The sequence below is a fragment of the Aplidium turbinatum genome, chromosome 5 (genome assembly GCF_918807975.1).
Source record: "Aplidium turbinatum chromosome 5, kaAplTurb1.1, whole genome shotgun sequence".
NCBI classification, from domain to species: Eukaryota; Metazoa; Chordata; class Ascidiacea; order Aplousobranchia; family Polyclinidae; genus Aplidium; species Aplidium turbinatum.
In genome coordinates this window covers 36470956-36493152 of record NC_137476.1, presented here as the reverse complement: position 1 = coordinate 36493152, position 22197 = coordinate 36470956, and the positions used below count along the sequence as shown (strand labels likewise).

General features: G+C 38.3%; 1 protein-coding gene across 1 annotated transcript; it reads right to left on the bottom strand.

Moving 5' to 3' along the window:
* Window positions 1-2379: 2379 nt before the first annotated feature.
* Window positions 2380-8512, bottom strand: LOC145770211 (ras-related protein M-Ras-like). Its single transcript, XM_082581802.1, has 6 exons — window positions 8146-8512; window positions 7459-7518; window positions 7045-7138; window positions 6463-6562; window positions 6149-6228; window positions 2380-5280 (listed from the first exon to the last, which is right to left on the bottom strand). Exons 1-6 carry the CDS (start codon window positions 8336-8338, stop codon window positions 5211-5213), a joined length of 597 nt encoding a protein of 198 aa, XP_082437928.1. The 5' UTR covers window positions 8339-8512; the 3' UTR covers window positions 2380-5210.
* Window positions 8513-22197: the final 13685 nt, after the last annotated feature.

Below are 22197 nucleotides of genomic sequence, written 5' to 3'. Positions count from 1 at the left end.
TTACATCATTCAGTTAATGCCATAAACTGGGGGTGGGCAACGTGCGGCCCGCGGGGCCCAAGCGGCCCTTTTCCATTTTTTGTAAGGCCTTTCATCTTCTTTCAGCTATTTCCCCCCAAATAAGGCTATTTAAATTAAGGCTATTTTCATCTCGATTTGCACAATTTCGAAGCTTAAGAAGTGATATGACCGTCTTTTCACTCCCCTGTACCAGTGAAATAAGTTTTGCACTTGTAGAAATCAGCTTGAAGTGAATTCAGTGCAAGAGGATGACATTCTTGTACAAAATTTCAATAAAATGAACTCCATTGCTGAAAATATGAATTAGTGTTTATTTGACGTGCGGCCTTCCTGTAAGCATTACATTTTCCTAGCTGGCCCTTGTGTTAAAAAGGTTGCCCACCCCTGCCATAATGCCATAAAATGGTTGCCCACCCCTGCCAACAATCAATACGGTACATGGGGCCAACAGTTTGGAACAAGCTTCCTCCTACTATAAGAAATGAATGCAAAACTGTAAAAAGCTTTAAATTAAAAATGAACAAGCTAAATCTTCCTTGAAATAATCCTATCTAAGTATAACATACACCAAACTTACTAATATATATATATATTTTTTTGCCCAGAAATGATAGGCCAATGCGTGTAGATTTATTATCAAAATAGTAAGGTTGTAAGTACTCCTACTGGCCTTCTGGTTCTTGTGTTTTTTTGTCCACAGAGGTTCTACAGAGTCTGCAGAAGTTTTTCCATCCTCTTCGACCAATCACCATCTTTCGATGAAGCGGTGGCCATGTGCTCCAACCAGTTGTTTTATATCAATATCTTGGACTGGATCGTCATGCTATTGTCTGATTGTTTATCTATTTTTCTAACATGCCGAATTGGATTTTTTTTTCACTTTTGTTATGGTTTAACGTGTAAAACATACGGTAGCCTAACCCAAATTTATCATATTACTGTGACATGCCACTACTACATCCCAGCTGGCGATGCCTGTCGTTTTTGCATTGATTTAACGTTTGCTAACGTTGGATCAGTGCGGAGGTGACGAGTTTAGCTGACTGGGGTCTAAAATTATCGCTTTATCAACGCAACTTTTATCAAAGCACGCTTGATATCTTCAAGATGTAACTTCCCTGGGTATAATTGAATTTCCGCAAGATGAAGATGTTGTTTTTGCTAGTTTGTTTTATTTGTTTTTGTCATTGTTTTCCTGTCGTCAAGTTATGGCCTATCTATTTTGTGAGTCGTTCAAGGCCTATGGTGCGTTGCGCTTGAAATGGCTTGCCCGTGGTAGGATTTCTTTGTGGGGTTTTCTTTGCCTGCCTTGCTCTTATTTGCTATGAGCTAAACGCATCAAGACGTGTTCCCCTTACGACCATCACCACTCTTGATAACGCACCATGGCCGATCTTCATAGCAACTGTCCATACAAATCGTAAATATATCAGCTAAAGCTATGTGGGCTAATAAAGCTATAGCCTAAATATATGTTGTTTATTTATTTTTTGTAACATTTTCTTTTTTGTTTTCCCTTTATATCTTAAATTTTTCTGAAAGTGTTGCGACCGTGCCAAATTTCTTTCAAATCAATAACTTACTTCGATCTCAAGCACGTTTTAACGTTCGCGTTTTGTCGCTTCTACCCTTTTCTCGACCTTTGCTATGTTGACGTGTATTGTTTTGACATGATGGTCAGAAATAAAAACAACTGAACTGAACGAACACTCATTTCATCCGTTTTGAGCCGCATCATGTCTAAAAAAGCTAAAAATCATGTTTTCTGTAAGGCGATTCTTTACACATTTGAAAGGTCAAAGCAAATGCCTGGTGAGAATGTGATTTTGCTGCAACACTATATTATTCTTCGACGAGTGGATTTTAAGAATGTATAATTAGTTAATTCGCTTGTGATAAAAATAAAGTTTCTTACAAGTTACAGAAAATATAAATCAGACCGACAAACCTGACCAGCAAACTTGTAATCTTTAACATTTCTGTAGACGCTAGAATGGAAAAATTAGCTTCACCGAGCGCGCGTTGTAGGCTACCATCAACCTAACTGAAGACTACCTGCTATTCTAATGAAGACTACCTGCTAATTAGTCAATCTCTCAAGTTTCAACCACACGGAGCAAAAGCCACCAAACATTTTCAAGGCCAGTTGACTGTGAGAAGATGATCGATCGCGGGCCGGATGATCATTTTGTTCACCATCTATGGTGGTTAAATAAGTGGTTATAATATTATAAACTCGAAAAATTATTCGTCTTTCGCCAAATGCTGCAAGTCAATCTTTCCTGACCACCGAACTGCTGACGAGGCCCAGCTGAGCTACACATGATTTTGAAAAAAACGTTTGCAAATTTCCAGAAGCAAACTGTGAATAGTTTTATTCCAAGCATATTTACGCCAATGCAACTGAAAGTAACGTCAATATAGCGATATGAAAATAACACATAACAATCAGAATTTGGAAATAAATCAGTTACAAAAAATGTTTTCTAGTTTGGACCATTCCAATGTCGCATTTGCTGTTAATACATTTCGACAACGAAGCAGTAAGTTCCCTCCAAGTGACCCACGTAGGTCAATTATCGTAGAAACTTTTCAACATTTTTATAAAATCGACAAAAATACTTTTCAACAAGATGGCGGCAGGGCTCAGTCAAAGGTATTGTGATGTTTCGTATTTGAATCCTCAAACCAAAGCAATAACTCAACGTCAGTTCAATAGAAGTGGCAACTGGACCGTTTGAAACTTTACCAAGTTTGTTTCGAAGCAAAATCACTGAAAAAAATGTCGATCCACACCTATCTGGCGCCACCTAACGATTAAGAGCAACAAAGTGTTGTTTATTACTATGCGCCGCAGCTTCAACGTGACAATGAATGGTAAAGCAATAGGGAACAATCGAGTCCACAGCCTTGCATCGACACGACGTCGCTATGACACACAAACGATGTGTTGTGACGCGATCATGCACGAAGTCAATTGGCAACAATAGCATTGTCATTGCGTCATGCCAAGTATCAACAATGTAGAGACACAAGAGAGCGGGATGACAATGGAAATGAACAAGGAACTCGCCGGTGTCGTGGGTAAGACCCATGTGAAGCTCTGGATGGTTAAATCAAAGTTGGGAAAGTAGTGAGATAAAACACACGCAAGATGTTTTTATGGCAACTTCGAGCGACATGTACAAAAGGAAGATCAATTTTTAATGAATTTGTAATTTCATTTGAGCTCATTAGTGCCACATTGTTTAATATACCACCGTGAGCAAACGTATCCTAACGTTGTATAGCCGCTATCGGCGGGCAATCCAGAATTAAACGGAGTTTATTGGAAGTTGAAGAAAAACAAAAAACGATGAACCGTGGAATAGTGAGGTGATGCCATTGAATTCATATCCGAAATAACCGCATGTAGACTATTTGAAAAAATAGAAGTCGCTCTGTACCTATCGACACCTCTCACAAGTTCATCGAACGACAATAATATATTACCCAGGTTTTTTACTGAAGGTCACTTTTAAAAAGTTGTTGGTATGACCAGACAGAGAATCGAAACCAGGTTTTTCATAGGTGGACACTTCAATCACCAAATGCGACGCTAGGTAGCCAAAGTTTATTCAGACAGGAGTTTGAATCGATGACAAGTGAAAATTAATCATACAGCCGCCAACAGTTACAGCGCCAACAAATGCCTGTACTGAAGTGGGGTTCTGAAAATTAGCATCGTTTTACAAAAATAATCTCGTTAGTCTTTCGTTAAATAGTGGAAAGAGTGTTCAAAACCAGTCGTTCGGCCGGTGGTCCAAGGGTGGCTCTGAACTGTAATACTACGACATGTGTCAGCCCGCATAGTTTATCGTTCTTTTTCCACGTTATCAGTTCTTTTTGTATTAAGTTGTTTTGTTTAAGAGTTCCATTTTATTTCGAAATACCTTCCATTAAGCGAGAATTCATTTCCTTAACAGCCTTCCGTCCTCAGTTGTCGTGCGGTGTTGCAGCAGATACACCGCGTGCGGTGATCCGCACAACTTGACGACGAATTATTCAAGTCCGACACTGTTCGCCAACAAGGTACAACAAAGATGCAAGGCAAAAATAGTCCAAGACGATTTAGTTAACAATACTCAGACAGCAAATCAGTAGTTTTTTACATTGATTCAACATCTGCAAAGGTTAAATCAATGTAATAAGGCTGATTTGCTGTCTGGGTGATGCTAAACGACGAAAAGCTTTTTTCACTTTCCAAACAGCTGTAGAATAATCAACTTTTGTACGTGATAGCTGATGGTAGCCGGCTGGTGAAAGCGTACTTGTCGAAAATTAGTTGACAAAACGATTGAAAATAAAATGAAAACGTTCTAAAAGCGCAAAATAATTGACAACATGATTATAAGAGTAGCACGTTGATGCGAATGATCCTCCAGAAGTCGATGGTCGCCAGGACAAGGCTCCATCATCATCATGAGTTGCTGATGGTTTTGGCTCATTGTGAAAACAACCGCATCAAAGACGAAACTGCACAGAGGTTTCTATTACAGCTCATCAACTGCAAGTGCTTCCCTCGGTCAGATGGCTTCAGCTATTATCGTTCACTGTGCTCAAGTGCAAGGGACACAAACTCGGAAAAAGCCAAAAAAATGGTGAAATAATAGTTTGGGTGCATTATGTTTGCAAAGAATTCCTGTGTCATTATGCTGACCTCCCCAACGATGGGAAGTACAGAAGGCATGAGTGCTAACTTGGAAAGGATGAGATTGCCAAGCCAGTATTATGTAAGGAAACACGTGTGGACCTGAAACAATTGAACAAAAGCAACAACCGCAAGGTAAGAGGAAAACGTCGCCATTGGCAACAAATCACCATGACAATGAATATCTTTGTCACAAGATGGAGCAAGATATTGAACAACGCAAGCAAAATTGTTAACAAAGTGTCGTGAGATGATTTTAACAACTTGGGCTCTTCGTAAAAATTCAACTTATTCAGCGATACGTTAAAAACCAATGTAAGTAACAAACATATGACTAGTCCGATACTAACAATCCTACAATGGTTGTCTTTCACCCAAAGAAGCTATTTCATGGCCAGACAAAAAAAATACGCCGGATGTCGCAGAGGATCACAAAACTGTCCACTCTAAAGAGGATGAGATGCACCTTTGTGTCATTGGATTAGTTGGTGAGTTCGTTTTAAATAATTGAGCAGCAACTTCCAGAGCTTTCTTTTCTTGGTTTGTTGTTTACAGGAACACACTGCTGTCTGCAATGGAGTAGAACACAATGAGGTCATTTGAACAACAGTCTTTCATACTTATCATTTGCATTTAACAGGTAGGCTGCACGCAAGAGTTTGTTTTTTGTGGTATAAGTAGAATTCGCCCATATCGACACCTCAGAAAAAGTGTCAAAATAGGCGAAGTGTCGATATAGACGAATCAGTATAATTTATTCCTAAATTCACTGTAAAGGCCTGGTAAGGGTTAAACGTGTTGGTAACTCTAACCAGCGCTGCCGCTAAATTTTATGTTGCTACATACACGTACCGTACACAAAAACAATGCAAACAGGGGTGGCAAAGAATAATGGTTGTTCTATTTACATTTAACACGTAATGGTATGGTGGTGAGGAACAATACAGTATGGCTTAACTACCCTGTAAGGTACAGTGCAGCATTTACTGTACTTCCTATTCCTAGCAAGAACTCATATTTTTTTTCTGTTTTGTTTTTGCGACAGCTTTGTTCGACCTCTTGGTAGTCGTTCCCGCTTCTAAGGCAGCAATCTAACATTCTGGTTGCTTCCAGCCCTTCCATTGGTCGTTTTTGCAGGCCTACCATCTTACAACATGTCAGTTTTATTGTTTCCAGTGCAGACGCGCTCTATGTCAGCAAAATCTTTTTGAACTACAAACGACTCTCTTACAAATGCAATACTGCCAAGTCGTAAGACATGTCTCCAAGCGAAAAAAAGCTACAACTACCACTTTACAATGAAGAAAATTCTCCACGGACAAAAAAAGAATCGATAGGGCTAGGCGAACTTGAATGTACGTAAAAGAGAGGACTTTTGTCGAAACCAACAATAAACTGTCTATATGGGCGAATTCTATTGCATAGCGTGCTGCCTACCGTATAATCCGTACGACGTCTTGAAATGCTTTATCCACATTTTGTGGGGGGTCTTTGGCACTCGTCTCAATATAAGGAATCTACAAGTACAAAACAATCAACATTTTGCAGCTACATTGATCGTAAACTCTGATAATCAGCATTCCTTTAATAAAAATTTCACAATTCCGGTGACCTACTATCTTCCACAGTTACATAGCTAAAGCTTTGATTAGATATGAAAATACATCTTGTGACACATCAATGTTTTATAAATACAACCATAATGAGCATAAGAAATTGCACTATGGCCCAACTATTTCCAAGAAACTTACACCAAATTGCTTTGCCATGTCTCTTCCCTCCTCTTCCTGGACTACACGTTGATGAACCAGATCCACTTTGTTGGCGACTAATAACGCGGGAAACGCTGTTCTGAAGATAAAAAAATCAAACACAATCGGATCAATTTTATATGATACAGAAAATGTAACAATATATATTTCTAAAGTAAGTTTATACCAGGCATAAAAGTTTAGAAAATTGCATGCCTATAAAATATAAATGTGTGCAAACTAAACCGAATGACTACACATTTGTTCATCTTTCTGTTTCTAACAGATATATGATACCGTGTGCACTGTGCAGTTATCCTAATCGGACTAGGCCCCACGATTTGGGATGTAGAAATTTAATGTGAAAAAATCTATTACCGGATGTGTTTAATCGATTTTGTCTGTATTATATATTAATAAATGATTACATGAATATAAAAAATTTCAATCAAGTTATGATGAAGACTTGTTGCAAACAAAGCCATAATGACAATATATATATATATATTTCATGTCTTATCATTTTCAGTGGCAAAATATTTGAAGTGAAAGTATAAAACTGAGTGCAAGACAACAACGTACTCATCTTTAACCCTTAAGATTAGATCATGGAACTCAGGAACATGATCATAGCTTGCTCTATCGGTGACGCTGTACACTATTAAGAAACCATCCCCTGAAAACAAGAAATTTTAGGTAAGGCCCATCAGATTAAAAAATGGCAAACTTGAGACCAACATAAGATAGGGTAGCCTATTGAAGAAATAAAAACAAAAACGTAGAAAAAAATTGTTATTCTATTCACCCAAGTTAACAAGTCAACTTATGCCACACGGTTAAACCGATTAAAGATGCATCCAGCAAGCCATTGTTGCAACGTGCTTGCAAGGCAATTAACGATGATGCTTATGAGGAGTTCACAATCCAACTTCATTCTTGACAAAGTACCAGCCAGGAGAAATAGCTGGCAACAACATTAACTGTTTATGTACTCACCTGTTCGCATATACTGCTCCCTCATTGTGCTAAATTCCTCTTGTCCAGCAGTATCTAAGACTAAACAAAAAATTAATTATTAGTTATACTGAATATCTCTATATATATACAAAGCATTCTGACATTAACAAAATGTGAATACCTGTACAGCAAAAGCAACAGTTCAACCCAGCTTTAAATAAATGAAATCAATTCTTTGCAATAAAAATATAGATTTTAAAATATCATAAGGTTTATGATATATATAATATAGATTTAAATTGCTATAAGTAATCCTGTTTTTCAATACACCCCCGGAACATAGAACATCTCAACAAAAATGGCTGGAAAAGAGCTTTTAAAACGTGGTGCTTCTGAAGAATGCCAAGTATTCCACGACTTGCAAGGATGACAAATAAAGTTTTGCACTTTGTAATCAAACGAGATCTCCACTGAAAATATTAAAACCAGATAACATCACTTTTTTGGCAGCAAATAGCCTGCAATAATACTGGTACGGTATCGAATATGGGGTGGGCGCAAAGCACAAACAGATCAATTATTATAGTCTGAAATTCGTTAGACCTTTATAACTTATAGGGGTTCTCCTTACAAACTTTTGAGGTAACATATTGCAAAATGATGATCTACTCCAATACCCTGATATTATTTTATGAAACTATTGTGTCAAAAAATAAATATACCTACCATCCAATATGCACCACTGGCCGTCGATGTCAGTATGTTGGATATATGAGTCTTCAATGGTCGGATCATATTCTTCAACAAACATTTTTTGAAAAAACTGAATTGTTAAAGCACTTTTACCAACACCACCATCCCCAACCACGACAAGTTTGTAAGTCATTAAGTTTTCATTTTGATTCGGCACCGCAGCCATTTCAATGGCAGCAAAAAGTCAGTTCACTTTCAAATCTTCTGCATCAACCTTGAATTTGTAAACCAAATAGAATCCCGGTGTCTTTGACTCAATGTTCCAACGCTAACTCCACAGCAATTCCATGCATTAACAGCAATTTATTATTTTAATTCAATTTTGAAAATTAATATTTAAAACAACTGAAAAGTACAATCCGTAAAAAGTTGTAGCACGAATCAGAGCATTGAACGTAAAACAAAAGCAAAGCTGCCACGTGCCTTGCATTGCAAGCTTTAAAGCAGCCGAAGGCCATCGCGGCCACGGCCGCTAAGTAGTGCTTGAATGACCGCCGGTGCTACCTCCTCAGTCGACCAAGTTTGGCCGCCGGTTTCTTCTAGCCAATTGTTTAATTTCGCAATAGAGTGATCGTAGATTAACTCTCAAAAATATCTAGTATCAAAGAGTGATGCAGACTTAGGTCTGCACGTCATAATCACCACTGTTGTATTGTGCGGGAACATTTGCTATTGTATGGAATATATCCATTATCCAGCCGTGATCACCAGCATTGTAAGTCTTGTTTGTAATTCTCGACGTTTATTTTAACAAAGTGTTAATCCGAAATGTTAATTTACATGGGCTGGCAATATTGTCATTTCTATGTCGATTTAATGTTGTCGGACATTGAATCGTTGTAAAAAGGAGAGCTAGGTTAGTTGACATCCGAGGGAAAAACACGTGTAGTTGAGAAATGTTCCCGCTATGGCCTAGTGACTTCATACCCTCGATGGTGACATCATAACGGTATGGTTAGGTTTTATGAAAGGCGGTATGCAGTTGAAACAATTTACTGAGCAGCGAATAATTGAAACAATTTAGTGTCGTTAGATGGTCCCGCAATACCGGATTACAATCCCGATAAAGCAGTTATTGCGTGGTACAATGATTCTAATTGCAGGACGTCGCCCAGACTTCAACAACGCTAAGTGATCACTTAAGCATTGTTGCAAGTTTAATGCTATTTACTTGTGCTATCGTTATTTGTATTTGGCCTCCAAGTACGCAGATTTGGCCGCCGAAAAGAAGCTCAGGGTAGGCCACGAAGGCTGCCGGAAAAAAAACACGAGTTTTAAGGCCTGCATTGCTATCCTTCTCTGTGTCATACACTAACATTGAAGCCTTCTTAAGATACAGCAACATAAAATATGTTCTGTAACTGACTCAAACTTGAGAATTTCCCTCTATGAACTTTTGAGCACCCCAATAGGGAATGTGGCCGACTTTACCAAACTAAATTACATGCATATTGTTATACAGCTGTTTGTTCTATATCACTTAATCAAATTTTACCTTTGTATTATATAGATATTTACTGGCTTTGCTCAGAAAAATGATTGGTTGAGTGCATTCTCTTTTACTGTCTTCTTTTAAAACAGATTAATCATGTTTGATAAGCTGTGATCTTTGACTATGCAGAATACAAAACTGAGACTGTATAGTGTATAAACCAATACTATATTATAATACTAACTCCTTAACAAAATAATTTTATCAGTGTATATATAGTCTATGTGCATATTTGCAACCATTATTTTTCAAGAACCTCTAAAAATCATATTTGTTAACTTAAACAAATACTCTTTCTTTTATTAGAAAGATATTTTCAATTTTTTATACTCTTAAATGTGTATGGTCATTCCCCTAAACACGAATTTTTTTTCTGAAACACAAAATATTTTTCATCACCCACTCTTTAATTCTGAAGATACATTTTTTTGGTGGTAATCCACTTCTAGCTACTTGCGTCTACCTTACAAAACAATTTATTTCAGGCGAAAATTCCATCAACTTCGGAAATACGGAAGAAAATCGTGATATAGAAGGATTTTCGTGGAAGGGGAAAAATCCCTAATGCGTAAATGCGCAGTTGGGGAAATTCGTGGATACAACAAATCTTTCAATTGCATTCCTTAACGTGCGTTGCTCAAGCACACCCCGAGAGTCGAACCAGCGCCGATTGATCTTGAAGCTTCTTTGTTCCAGAAGTCACGCGCTAACCAATTAATTTTATCAAAACTCCCGTGTTAGTTGCTACATCTTTAACACATTGACTGCCAAGCCTAATTTCCTTAACGCAGCAGTGGAACTCGAGCATTAGCATCGGCAATAAAAATAAGGTGAGGGTTAGACATTCCTTCCAGTCGTTATGCCACAGCCATGGATTTGCTCCTTAGTCAACACCCTGATGGAGCTCTGTGAAAGAGGCGTGTGGATGCTGGGTATCAAAGCACAAAAACGTGGACGCTTCATTGCGAACGGTGAAGGTAGTGTAAATTTACAGCTAAGCGATGAGCTTCTTGATGTGTCCGATTCCAGTGATAACGCGACAACCTCATCCTTCGATACAGCATCTGATGATTCCGATTCTGACAGCTGGTTCTATCAAACAGACTTTGTGTTGCTCGCAGTATCCCAATTGTGAAATTGAAATAAATATCGATATTGAAAAGATATCGTATCGAAAATTTGATATATCGCCCAACACTAATTTCCACGTGTTTGGGAGGTTCTTGCCTTGGAAGACGATCAAGGATGGAAGAGTTTCACCGGCAGCACTGCAAGAGGCTAACACTGTTGTGTCAGCACGACCTGGACCGGAGGAGACCTTGGCATATCCACAGCCTAGTCACTAAAAGTTGCTTAATGTTAATTTACTAAGCAGAGAGAAGTGAATTCCAAGCATAGGCCTATTACGCTTAATGTGTTCAACAAACAATCGTGTGATTGCGCAAACGTAATCAAACCAGCAACCCGGTAATCTTCACGTGTTTGCTACGGTAAGCAACAAGATTGTCTGCAACTCTGTGTTCGAAAACAATAGTAATTTCTTCACAAGATGTTTTTCTTTTTTCGGCTATTGATGCACTTTGAATGCAAGGCTGGTGTGTTACTTTTTAAAAGTTTTTTTTGTATATTCAATACCGCTGCGTTCATTGTCTTTTACACTCTAGTCTTTTTCTCTTCTTGTTTCTGGCACCTTCTTGAATTCTGCGAGAAAAATACTTCAAATCGCACAAGATAATATTTTGCACACTGCATTAAGCTACGTTTATTTTGCACTCTGTGAGCGATGGCGATTTTTCTCTTTACACTGATTTCCGCGACAAATAAAACGCGTGTCTATCACCACTTTGTAGCGCGCAAGAAGTAAAGAACTACCGTAAAAAATCACGCTGTCTAGAGCAGGCGACAAAGTGAACGCTTTTAGACACTTCAAAGGCAGCAAATTGTAACAAAATCGCAACCACTTGTAAAGCGTCAACTAAAAGCAGCTTTAATCATTTAACCAAAGAATCGGCATCGGAATCGGCATCGCAATCGGCAAATATTTAAGAATCGGATTCGGCAAAAACTCTGTAATCGGCACATCCCTACTGTCGACCAAATGACCGGGTACCCAATAAACAGTATACAAGTTTAGCTTAATTAAATTAGGCAGTGGCTATTTGACCAGCTCTGGCCTTTGAATCTGAAACACTATTTGACCGGTGATGACGTCACTATATAGGCACTTTTTTATTTTTCTCTTTCAAAGTAAAAGACGAGAAGAGTGCCTATATAAGTTCTAAATTCGACAATTATGTTCAACTGATTCGGTGGCGCGTAGGATATGTCTCGTGCTGGTGTTCCAGAGGGAATGAGTTTGATACCTTACTACGCGGAAGCGTTTTTTAAAAAAATTTTAACTAAATTTTGACCCGCAGTGACTCAATCGTTAGGCTGCTGCATTTTTGTGGTCAATTTTTAATTTGAGTAGCCTACAGCCAAATTTTTTATGTCATGACCGGTCAAATAGTGTGTCAGATTCAAAGACCGAGCCGGTCAAATAGCCACTGCCATTGAATTATGACTGATATTTTTTTAAGTGAGCAAAGTATGCAGTAATTTTTAGTTTCAGATAAAAGTCTAGATAAGAAGTTTAGCAATAAGCACAGTATTATCAATTTATTCAATTGTTTTTAAGATACTGCAAGTATCATAAAACTAGGCTACCTGTTGTTAAACAAATACCGTAGAGTCTACTAAAAGTGGACTGGCAAAAACCTGGTCTGCAATGCATCTGCAGAATTATCGTTTATCGCAAACAAAGGAAAATATGACGAGGAGTCATTTATTTTGCGGTAACGAGAAGTTACAATCTTTGGTTTAGCTATCTCCCATATCATTTGATGTAGTCCTACTGCTCATATCAATCAAGTACTTGAAAACCGGCACACCCTAGTCTCTCAAGCGTTTATTGCCACTAAAAGCGTTAGAGATCTGATAATTATAAAATTATTTTGTAGGAAGTGATGTGGGGTTGATGAAATATTTTAGCCTACTGATGTTATTTTTAGGTGCACCGATAAATCCCAAATTCATGTCTGATATTGATTCCTCAACAGCTTTCCACAGTGAGGTTAACAAATTTGGCTAGAACACAAAATTAAAAAATAATGGTACCGTAGCCTAAGTTGTAAAACATTTCTTTGCATTTACAGATAATTCTAAACAAAGATCTTGGAAGACCTGCGCATAAAACGCAACAATTTACCTTCAAACAAGCTGAGCGTTTTCAGGGGTCCGTGAAAGTTTCCATATTTTCAGTATAAATAATGAAATGCAACATTAAAGATTGTTTATGTTTTGCAATGATTCTAAAACGGTGCGTTGCAACGCCACATGGTAGGTCGTTTGAAATTTCAAAGGGCTTCGCACAAAAGTTCGGTTCTTAACTAAAAAACATTTTATATCATAGAGTTATTTTTTATAGAGGTATGTATGTTCAAGTTCATTGATTTAAGACAGAAGATTGTTGATCAATGTTTAATTTAGAAATGCAAACGTTAGTCGGAAGCCTACTAGCACTCACAGTTGGGCAATGACTGTGGTTAGAAGTTTAGAACAAAATATTGATTGGACTACAACTAAAAAAAGTGATAAATTATTTGTAAAGATCGCAATTTTTTTTCAATTTTAAACAAAATTTATAGAAAACATTAAATTGAACAAACTTTTTTTTCAGTTACCGGTAGTATTAATATTTCCAGGCTGAGTTTGCAAATGAATTCACGAACTTTATGAACCGCTAAATGTAATCAAGCATCAAGGAGCACGGATAAATAACAAACTTAATTCAAATTGCTTTACGTTGAGCTATGAGGTTATGTGAAATTAGTCTGGAAACTGTTTTTTTACCAGATATTTGACAAATTTTTACTTTGTAGCCTATTTGTTGTGTTTTGACTCTGATAATGCTTTTTGCATAGGCTACATTTTAATTAAATACAATTCATCAGACCATAAATAAGTTTTGCCAAAGTTAAACTTACAAGTTTAGTTTTATGTTTGAAGCGTTGCAAGAGTGCAGAAATCAAATCCCACTGCGCAGTTGCTCACCTTAGAGGAAATACTGATCAGCACATAAACTACTGATTTTTGAGTTTGTGTGTGAACATACAGTATAGTCAACTTCATCACTGTCATCATTCGTCATAAATGCGTCGCTAGGTCAACAAATTCTTCTAAGTTTGTCGTGTCAAAACTTATGAAACATTTTTTTCGTTAAAATTTCAGATAGGCTAAGTTTTCAAAAAAAAATTCATTAGTCCGTGATCGCTTCTTGCCCTTGGGCAGCAAAGGGGTCCTCCAAAACAAAAAGGTTGAAAACCACTGCTTTAAACAGACAGTAATGTGCTTGCAGCTCGTCCTTTTTGCTCTGTAGCCTACGGTATATTGTCAAATTAGTTTTCGTACTTTAGGCTACCTTACTGTATGCTATATACTAATACCACATCTGCACATCATGTGATCTGCTTAATTACGCAGTTTTACTGCAGTTACATTATCTTTGGATCTTCGTGTAGACCAGGGGTCACCAAACTACGGCTCGCGGGCCGGAACCGGCCCGCAAGATAATTTCATGGGCTGCGGAAATAAAGTTTCTTTTAGATAATTTCTTTAAGATAATTTCATGGGCTGCCGCCATGGGCTGCGGAAATAAAGTTCTACAAATTATTATAGATTCTAAAACTAAAATAAAAATTGTTTTTATAGTAATACTTTTTCTATAATACCGGTAATAGAATAATTGCCAGACACTGTTATAAATGCTGTAGCCTTCATGCTTCCCTTGGCATTAGCAACCGTCTTTGGCTTTGCCTTTTTGTGTACCAATAGAAACTTTTTTGTTAAAATTGTTCGTTCTTAAAGTTCTTTGTTGTAGCCTATGTTGAATTTGTACATTTTTCCACCAGGTAGCCTACATGTTGGTGTTCTGTTTTTATCATTAGGCCCCCACAAATGGGGACAGCCTAGGCTTTCGATTTTCATCACAACTTTGCTATTCCATGGCTGACTTTGTTATTTATTGTGCTCAATTCAAGTCAATGGAGATTCTAAATAGTTGTAGCCTATATCCTTTCGCAATTTGCATCCGGCCCGCGGCTGTTAATCTCGCAACAATCCGGCCCTCAGAGGAAAAAGTTTGGTGACCCCTGGTGTAGACTATAAATAGTCTACAGTTGAGATTTGAGACAGTCAGAAGCAATGTGCTGTTTTGTCCTTTTAATAAATTTAAAGCTTTGTCATTTCTTTGCATTAATTTGCATTGTTACACAAAAGCAGTGGGCTTTCTATATTCAATCAATTTAATTGTTTATAAAACTATTTGTACGCTGCAGACTCGTTAGTGTAGAGGGTCTGCTACTTAACTGTGTTTTGTTCTTTCCATACTAATTATTCAATTATTTGTTGTGCACAGTAGAATATCTTGTGGGGGACAAATAGCGTTGACACTGTGGCCCAGGAGGAAGGTTATGTTGGAAACAGCCAGGGGCTCTATCCACTTTTAGAATTCGGGGGGGTGATTTTTGGACAGTGGGCTAAAATCGTCATAGTCATTTCAACTTCTGGGGGGCTGCGCCCCCCAGACCCCCCATTGCAGCATCAGCTTCACTCTGATGGGAGCACAGGGGTTCCAAGTCATTTCACAAAGTATGTTTCAAGGGCATTTTTGGGTAAGCAAACTGGTAGTCACTTAACAAGAAATAATTCTGCCACTGCAAATGAAAACTCGAACCAATCATAAACTACGTTTTCCATGATGTGAAAAAGGGCGAAAAGAAGATGATACAAAGGAAATCAAGTGCTGGATTTTCTGTCAGCTGGTTGGCATAGGGGTTAGGGTTAGAAAAAAGTCATTTCATTGACGTGGGTTCCATTCTCACAACTGCTATTGCTCTTTTTTCTTCTGTAATTACCAAATAAAGTTCAAAACAAGGATTAACTCTCTGGCTGAGTGCAATGCGAGAAAGGTCACAATTGGACGGTAGCCTCTTATAACATGTTCTGATTGGTTGGCGGTGTCATTCTAGTAATTTGCAGTGGCAGAATTTTTTCTTGTTAAAGTGGCTACCAAGCAGACTAAGTTAAAACCAGAGATGTACGTATACGCCGCAAATTCTACGCCGCATGCTTGCGGCGTAGACTTTTTGTTTACGCTAACGCTTGCGGCCACATTTTTTTGGATAGTTGTCGCTTGAGGCTACGCCGTAAAGTTTTCGCGTTTTTTTAGCGCATAGCGTCAACGCATACTTTTTTTCGCTACAACACGCCAATACCTTCCAGCGCTGCAGTTGAAAGAATGTTTTCAATGGGCAAAGACATATTCGAACCAAAACACAGCAAAATTTCAGATGAACACTTTCAGATGCTTGTGTTTCTTCGTGGAAATTCAAAATAAAACTTGTTTGTTTCGAGTGGTTTATACCGTGTGAATGTTTGGCACCTAGCAAACAAAATTAGTTTACGCTGGTGTATGCGCTGACGCTGACGCCGTCAACTTTTTTTACAAGTTACGTTGACGCATATACGGCGTATGATTTTTCGAACGTTTGTGTTTACGCTGACGGCGTCAATATTTTTCGTATGCGCTTACACCACTGGTTAAAACACAGTGTAAACGCCTGGCTCGTAGTTCAGGGTTGCCAAACTAAAAAATCTTATTAAAATGAAATATATATTCATACTGAAAATTCATATTGAAAAAAATTTAAAATCTGCTAATAGCGAAAATATTTTTTTTCAAAATTTGATCAATAAAATATCACAAAACCTTTTCAAAGCCAAATGAGTGGGGGGGTGATTTTGCATTGATCACCCCCCCACTCCAATTAGTGGGGGGGTGATCACCCCCCTCACCCCCCCTTGGATAGAGCCCATGGAAACAGCGGTGTATCTTTCTTTGTGTATTTACCGCCACCTGGTGTGTTGATCCTGCATTTGGCAACTCTGTTTCTCGTGCATTTTGCTGCCATGAGTTGTATTTGTCTTTTCGATCGTCGATGTTGGATCCCTCGGATGTGTGGTGTGGTCAATATTTTTTGTAAATTGTTTGGTGCAGAGTCACTTAAAGTAAATCCTTGATCTGAATGGAACGGTTGTAGATTCTCGGCTGGTACAGTGTTAGGAAGCGGAATCGGAAGTACTAATTCATAGGCGTAGCCAGGGGGGGGGGCGAAAGGGGCCATGCCCCCCCCCAAATTTTCAAAGTTTGGATTCCGAAGTTGAACCCTTTGTTGAAAATATAATATAATTTGTATAAATTTATATTGTTTTTCAAGACATCTGGCTATTAACACCCTCCAGGACTTGTTTTAGACACACAGAAAGACACCAATGAGTTTTGCAAATCGTAAATCGCGCAAAGTTTACGCGATTTACGCTTCTTTTAACTAATCTGTGGAAACAACTTCAGGATCGCTTACTCTGTTGGGTTTTTTTGTAGTTTTTGTGTAGCTAAGTTTTTTTGTGTTCTCTAATTTTAGCCGCAATTTTTGCCCGTTTGTGTGTAACAGCTACCTTTAATAAGTTAATAGCTGTCTATAAATTTCATACAAATATTCCCTGAAAGTGTTTCCAGAAAGCGCTATAATCCATTATTTGAGTGTAATTTTGCAAAAATTTTCCGGGGGAGCATGCCCCCGGATCCCCCTAGTATACGCGTGCCTTCGGCACGCTCTTACCCCCCACCAGCTTTATTGCTTCTCTTTCTTAACCCACCAGGAAACGCCACTGCAGATGTCTTAAATTAAACACTTTGTCGTTCTCTTCAATTTATCAAATATTTGGCCCCCCCCAAATTTTTTTTCTGGCTACGCCACTGTACTAATTGCTGTGCCTCTGTAGATTCTCTGGCAGTCAGGTAGCTTTATTTTGGGTTTCTCTAGCATCGAACGATCAGCAAGACCCACCACACTAAGAAGAAATATTTGGTAGGTACAGAATATTTCTTACAGGTTATGTTTGGACCCCTGCTGATTTTCAGTGTCCGGAACTTTTCTATGGGTTCCCGGAACTTGAAGAAACCCTCACTATGTATAGTCTCCAGATATGGAGCGTTTATCTTAGAAGATTTAATTCTGAGACATTGAAGACGTGCAAGTGTGCGACGCTGTCAGGATTAAGCAGAGAGTAGTCTTCATTCAGCAGCACCTTGTGGATGGAATAATTTACAATTTTTGACAAGCGGAAATTTCACTCTGTCCATCTCGGTGACTGACCTTATTCTTTTTACATTTGCGGTAGGATGGCGCAGCGGATAAGGCGCTCACTTTGCCATCATATAATCCTGGTTCGACTCCAGGCTGTAGCTGGTTGTCGAAAAACACCGCTCATCTCTACTCAGGGTGGGCGCATAAAAGTTGGGAGCGCAATTGAGAAAAGTCGGAATTGGCCACCACCCTACTCTCATTAGTGTCTTCGGCCTTAGGATGAGAACCTTATCTTCTCATCCCGGATGCTTGAATCAAGCATGGGACTCGTCTTTACTTTTTTACCGTTGGTCGCTAAGTGGCGCCCAAAAGCTGCTTCAATTGCAGTTCTGTTTTAACTTCTTTTTTATATCTAATAGCAAAGTTCGATCGTAGCTAAAACGGCCTTTGTGTGGGTAGGCCAACCTCTTTGTATTGAGCTAAAGTTTATTTGCGATCGGTCTGTTATTTCAATTTGAGGAATCAAATACACGTCGAATCACCTTCGATTGAGCGGTGTTCTTATCCTGAACCCCTGCCGCTATCTTGTTGAAAATTATTTTTGTCATTTCAATGAAAATTCCTTCGTTTTTTTCCAACCTATTTTTCCAATGTTGGAACGTTTTTGAGAAGTTTCTGATCATGCCATCATGGCGGGTCATTGGGATGGTGGGACGATTGCTTATTGCTTTCTTATCGTGTATAATAATATTGCATGCAACATTTGAATGGTGCAAACTTAAAAACATCGTTTGTTATTGATTTTGCTTTTCAAATTTGATGTTCACATAAATTAAAAAACTGGAAGAAAGTTTACCCAGGAGCGGATCAAGCAAGTAGTTTTTTTAAGGGAAGGAAAAGGAGACGATTTCATCAAAATATAATGATGTGTAGATCTACATTAAACTAAAATTTATAACCTTCCTAGCTTATCCTATACATAATATCTTTCTCTAGTTAGCCTTGTAATAAGCCTCATTTATCAGTATACCGTAATATACAGAAAATTAGGCAAGATATTCAGGGCCTACGAGAAGGGGTACGGAGGGTAGCCTACGGCGTACCCTTGAGAGCCCAGGCCTGTGGTTGTTGGGAGGTCCGAAATTGTGATTTTATAATTTACGCACAAAAATGTTTGGTTAAAAGTAAAACCATCCTAAACGACTAAATTCAAGCATAAATGTTGTTATTCGTTAGTCCTTGGGGGTACCGTAATGTAGCAAAAGGGCCGGAAAGAAATTAGGTGTCTAAAGTGGTGACTTAATGCCTTACGCGCAAACATGTTCTGTTAAAAGCACCCTAAATTAAATCACAAAAGTTGGTTTTTCTCCTGTCCTGGGGGGGAGGGGCATAGTGTAGCAAAAGCAGGGTAGAGAAAAACCCGGGATTTTTTTTTTAAATCCCAAACCGCTAGTTTTTTTTAATGCCCGGGTGTTTTTGGGCTTTTTTGTGTTTTTTAAAAACTATTTGAAAAAGGGGGAAAACTTGGTTTTAAATCTTCATCCTCGGACTGACAAAGCCTTGCTAGGCTTTTGAAGCAGGGCCGGTTACGGAGATTGGCAGAGTGAAACTTCCGATTGTTGAAGTCTTGTTACCTGGGAATTATTACATCCATTAGGTGCCACTGAATGGAGAGCAGTCCTTAGAATGCGTTGCTCAAGCGCACACCCCGAAAGTCGAACCAGCACCGCTTGATCTTGAAGCTTCTTCGTTCACGAAGTCACGCGCTAACCAATTGAGCTATCGGGGCGACTTAAACCTTACATTATTCAGATGCATGGGATAGAATTTAATCTAGGGTAGGCCAATGCCATTCTCTGTTGTTATAAACTTATATTTTATGATGCTCAGTCTTATCTTATCTGGCAGCAGGGCAGGGTAGGCCGGTACCCGGTCATTTGGTCGACAGGACGTTTGGTCGACAGACATTTGGTCGACAAGACATTTGGTCGACAGGACGTTAGGTCGACAGGACGATTCATTTTAGGGTTAGTTAACTAACCTTAACCCTAACCTAGCCTAACCCTAACCCCAACCCTAATGTCTTGTCGACCAAATGTCCTGTCGACCAAACAACCGGCTACGGGGTAGGCCTATATCATATGAGGGAATTGACATATTTATCCTCTTTCATATTCAGTATTATTTTGCATAGCCTATTAAAATTAAAGAATAGTTTTATTGCAGCTTGATACTATTATTGCGCACAAATGTCCAATTCTGCAGTAAAATGTTGTATGGTGTGCAATACGCCTAAGCAAACATCACACGTTTTGCCCAAGACAAAGGGGGCCCGGAGTCAGAGGGGGGCCCGGAATGACTCTTCGTGCGTAGCCCTAGTAAAAACTTCTCTCAGAGGCCCTGAAGATATTAAGCCTATGTCTTGTTTTCCAATGCAAATTTTTGAACGCGACTTGTCACTGGGTCAATATTTGTGAGTGTAACTTTTACGTCGCTTAATTCTCGATGCTCATTCTTTCGCGAAAAGTGTTTTAGCGTAGTAGGTCGCATTGATAGATTGGTTGGTCAATGGTCATTGTTCTGCGCTTGATCAGCAGTGAAGAACAGGAAAATCTCATATATCCTAATGGTCTTACTGAGAATAAATTAGACTATAAACTATTTGGTCTTGCATAGTCTTGCATTGCCGTGTGAAAGGATCAATGAGGCTACATTGAGAGCGAAAGGCAGTTTGGTTACTTCACTCGCCTTCCTTTTTGAAAGATTTAAGCAGATGTTGATTCAGCCTTTCAAGTTTTGAGCACGAATAGCTTATTAGGTCTTGCCTATTGGAAACAATAAAAAGCAAAGTTTCTGCCAGAATTTTGATATAGGCCCAGGCCTATTTTATTTAAAATATTTTGTAAAGATTTTCGATCCATTTCAAACCGCGTTTCATAGAATAAAATGTTGTTTATTTTCTTTCAAAGAAGTATATGACTAATTATTATTGGATAGTCAGCATAAAACGTTACCGGGAACTTAAAATAACGACAGAAAATGCAGGTCAACGTTAAGGTATGCTTCTGTACAGGCGAGTTCATGTTGTGGATGGACTGATCTCTACTGATGAAGACACCAGGCAGTTCAGTTGTTTTTGTTGGCGAGAATAAAAAAATTGTATGCTTACAAACACAGATGGCAAATAGTTCCAAGAACAAGGATGACAGAGAAAGACCAAAGAGCCACACCTAGGCCTAATTGTGTGAAAAACAGCAGTTTTAGACTTCAGATGATACAAAATGACCTTTTCACTGCCTCTTGCAGCGAAAATTTTGCTGAAGAAATTGAAGTGGCCCATTGCTGGATTGTCATTAAGTTTATTAATCGGTAACTGAATAGACTGCTTTACACATTTGCAAAAGCACGCTACATGGCTACACGGCTATAACAATTTGATATTTAAACATTAGGCTATAGGGCTACTAAGTTTTTAAGAGTTTTTGCAGTCTGAAAAGCAAATTTGTCCACGTGCTACAGACTAAACTAAATATTATGATTATCTAGGCTATTTTCTGTGGTAAGTATCAAGTGAAGGCCGTTACAACAAATTATATGTGTTAAAACTGTATTATTGTGGTAGGTTATTTGCTGAACTATTAATCTACCGTGTCTTACTTTTATGCTTCGTTATGCTGGTACCCGCACTATTCAAATTGAACAAAATATTTTGATCTTTAATGCAGCACTTTGCAAATCTCTTTACAACTTTTTATCTAGTGTAGATGTCAATCTTCAAAAGTTGTTTTATGATTGCTCTCTGCAGTTCTGACGCTCTTGTCAAATCTTCGTATTTCAATGGCGCCATTCGCAGTTATATTAGGCGATAGGCTATATGCTTTTTAAATTTATTGTTTTTTGTTTTGCATGTTTAGTAGTAGCCTAGTAGGCCTAAATATTACATTAATTATTGGTCTGTTGCAAATAAAACTAGTAAGACTGTAGGCTAAGCTACATAGACGAAGCTTCTGCAATAAAGATTTTAAAAACAAAACCCTGTTATTTTCTGATTTGATTTGAATCGACAAAAGCCAAGACTAGTAGAAATAAAGTTTTGTTTAAAAAGTGGAAACATAAAATTTGATATATTTTTGAGCAAACAATCTTTTATGTGTACAGTAGTTAGTTTAGTTTTGTTTCACCATGTAGGTATGAAATCAAAAATGTAACCTACCGGCAATGAAGGGTGCATTACGAAAAAGTGTTGCCAGAATTTATGTACATTTTCAGACAAAGAGCTTTTATATCACTTAGCTCAAGAATCAGCCAGTGCTTTCCGATCAAGCTTTGACTAAAAGTTGCAAGAAC

Bases quoted from the DNA above. Each gene is read 5' to 3' on its own strand.
- LOC145770211 (XM_082581802.1), bottom strand. From the start codon at position 8,338: ATGGCTGCGGTGCCGAATCAAAATGAAAACTTAATGACTTACAAACTT. The intron at 7,519-8,145 runs GTAGGTATATTT...TTTTTTGTTTAG, and splicing joins CCAGTGGTGCATATTGGATG to TCTTAGATACTGCTGGACAA. The intron at 6,229-6,462 runs GTAAGTTTCTTG...TTGTACTTGTAG, and splicing joins ACATGGCAAAGCAATTTGGT to ATTCCTTATATTGAGACGAG.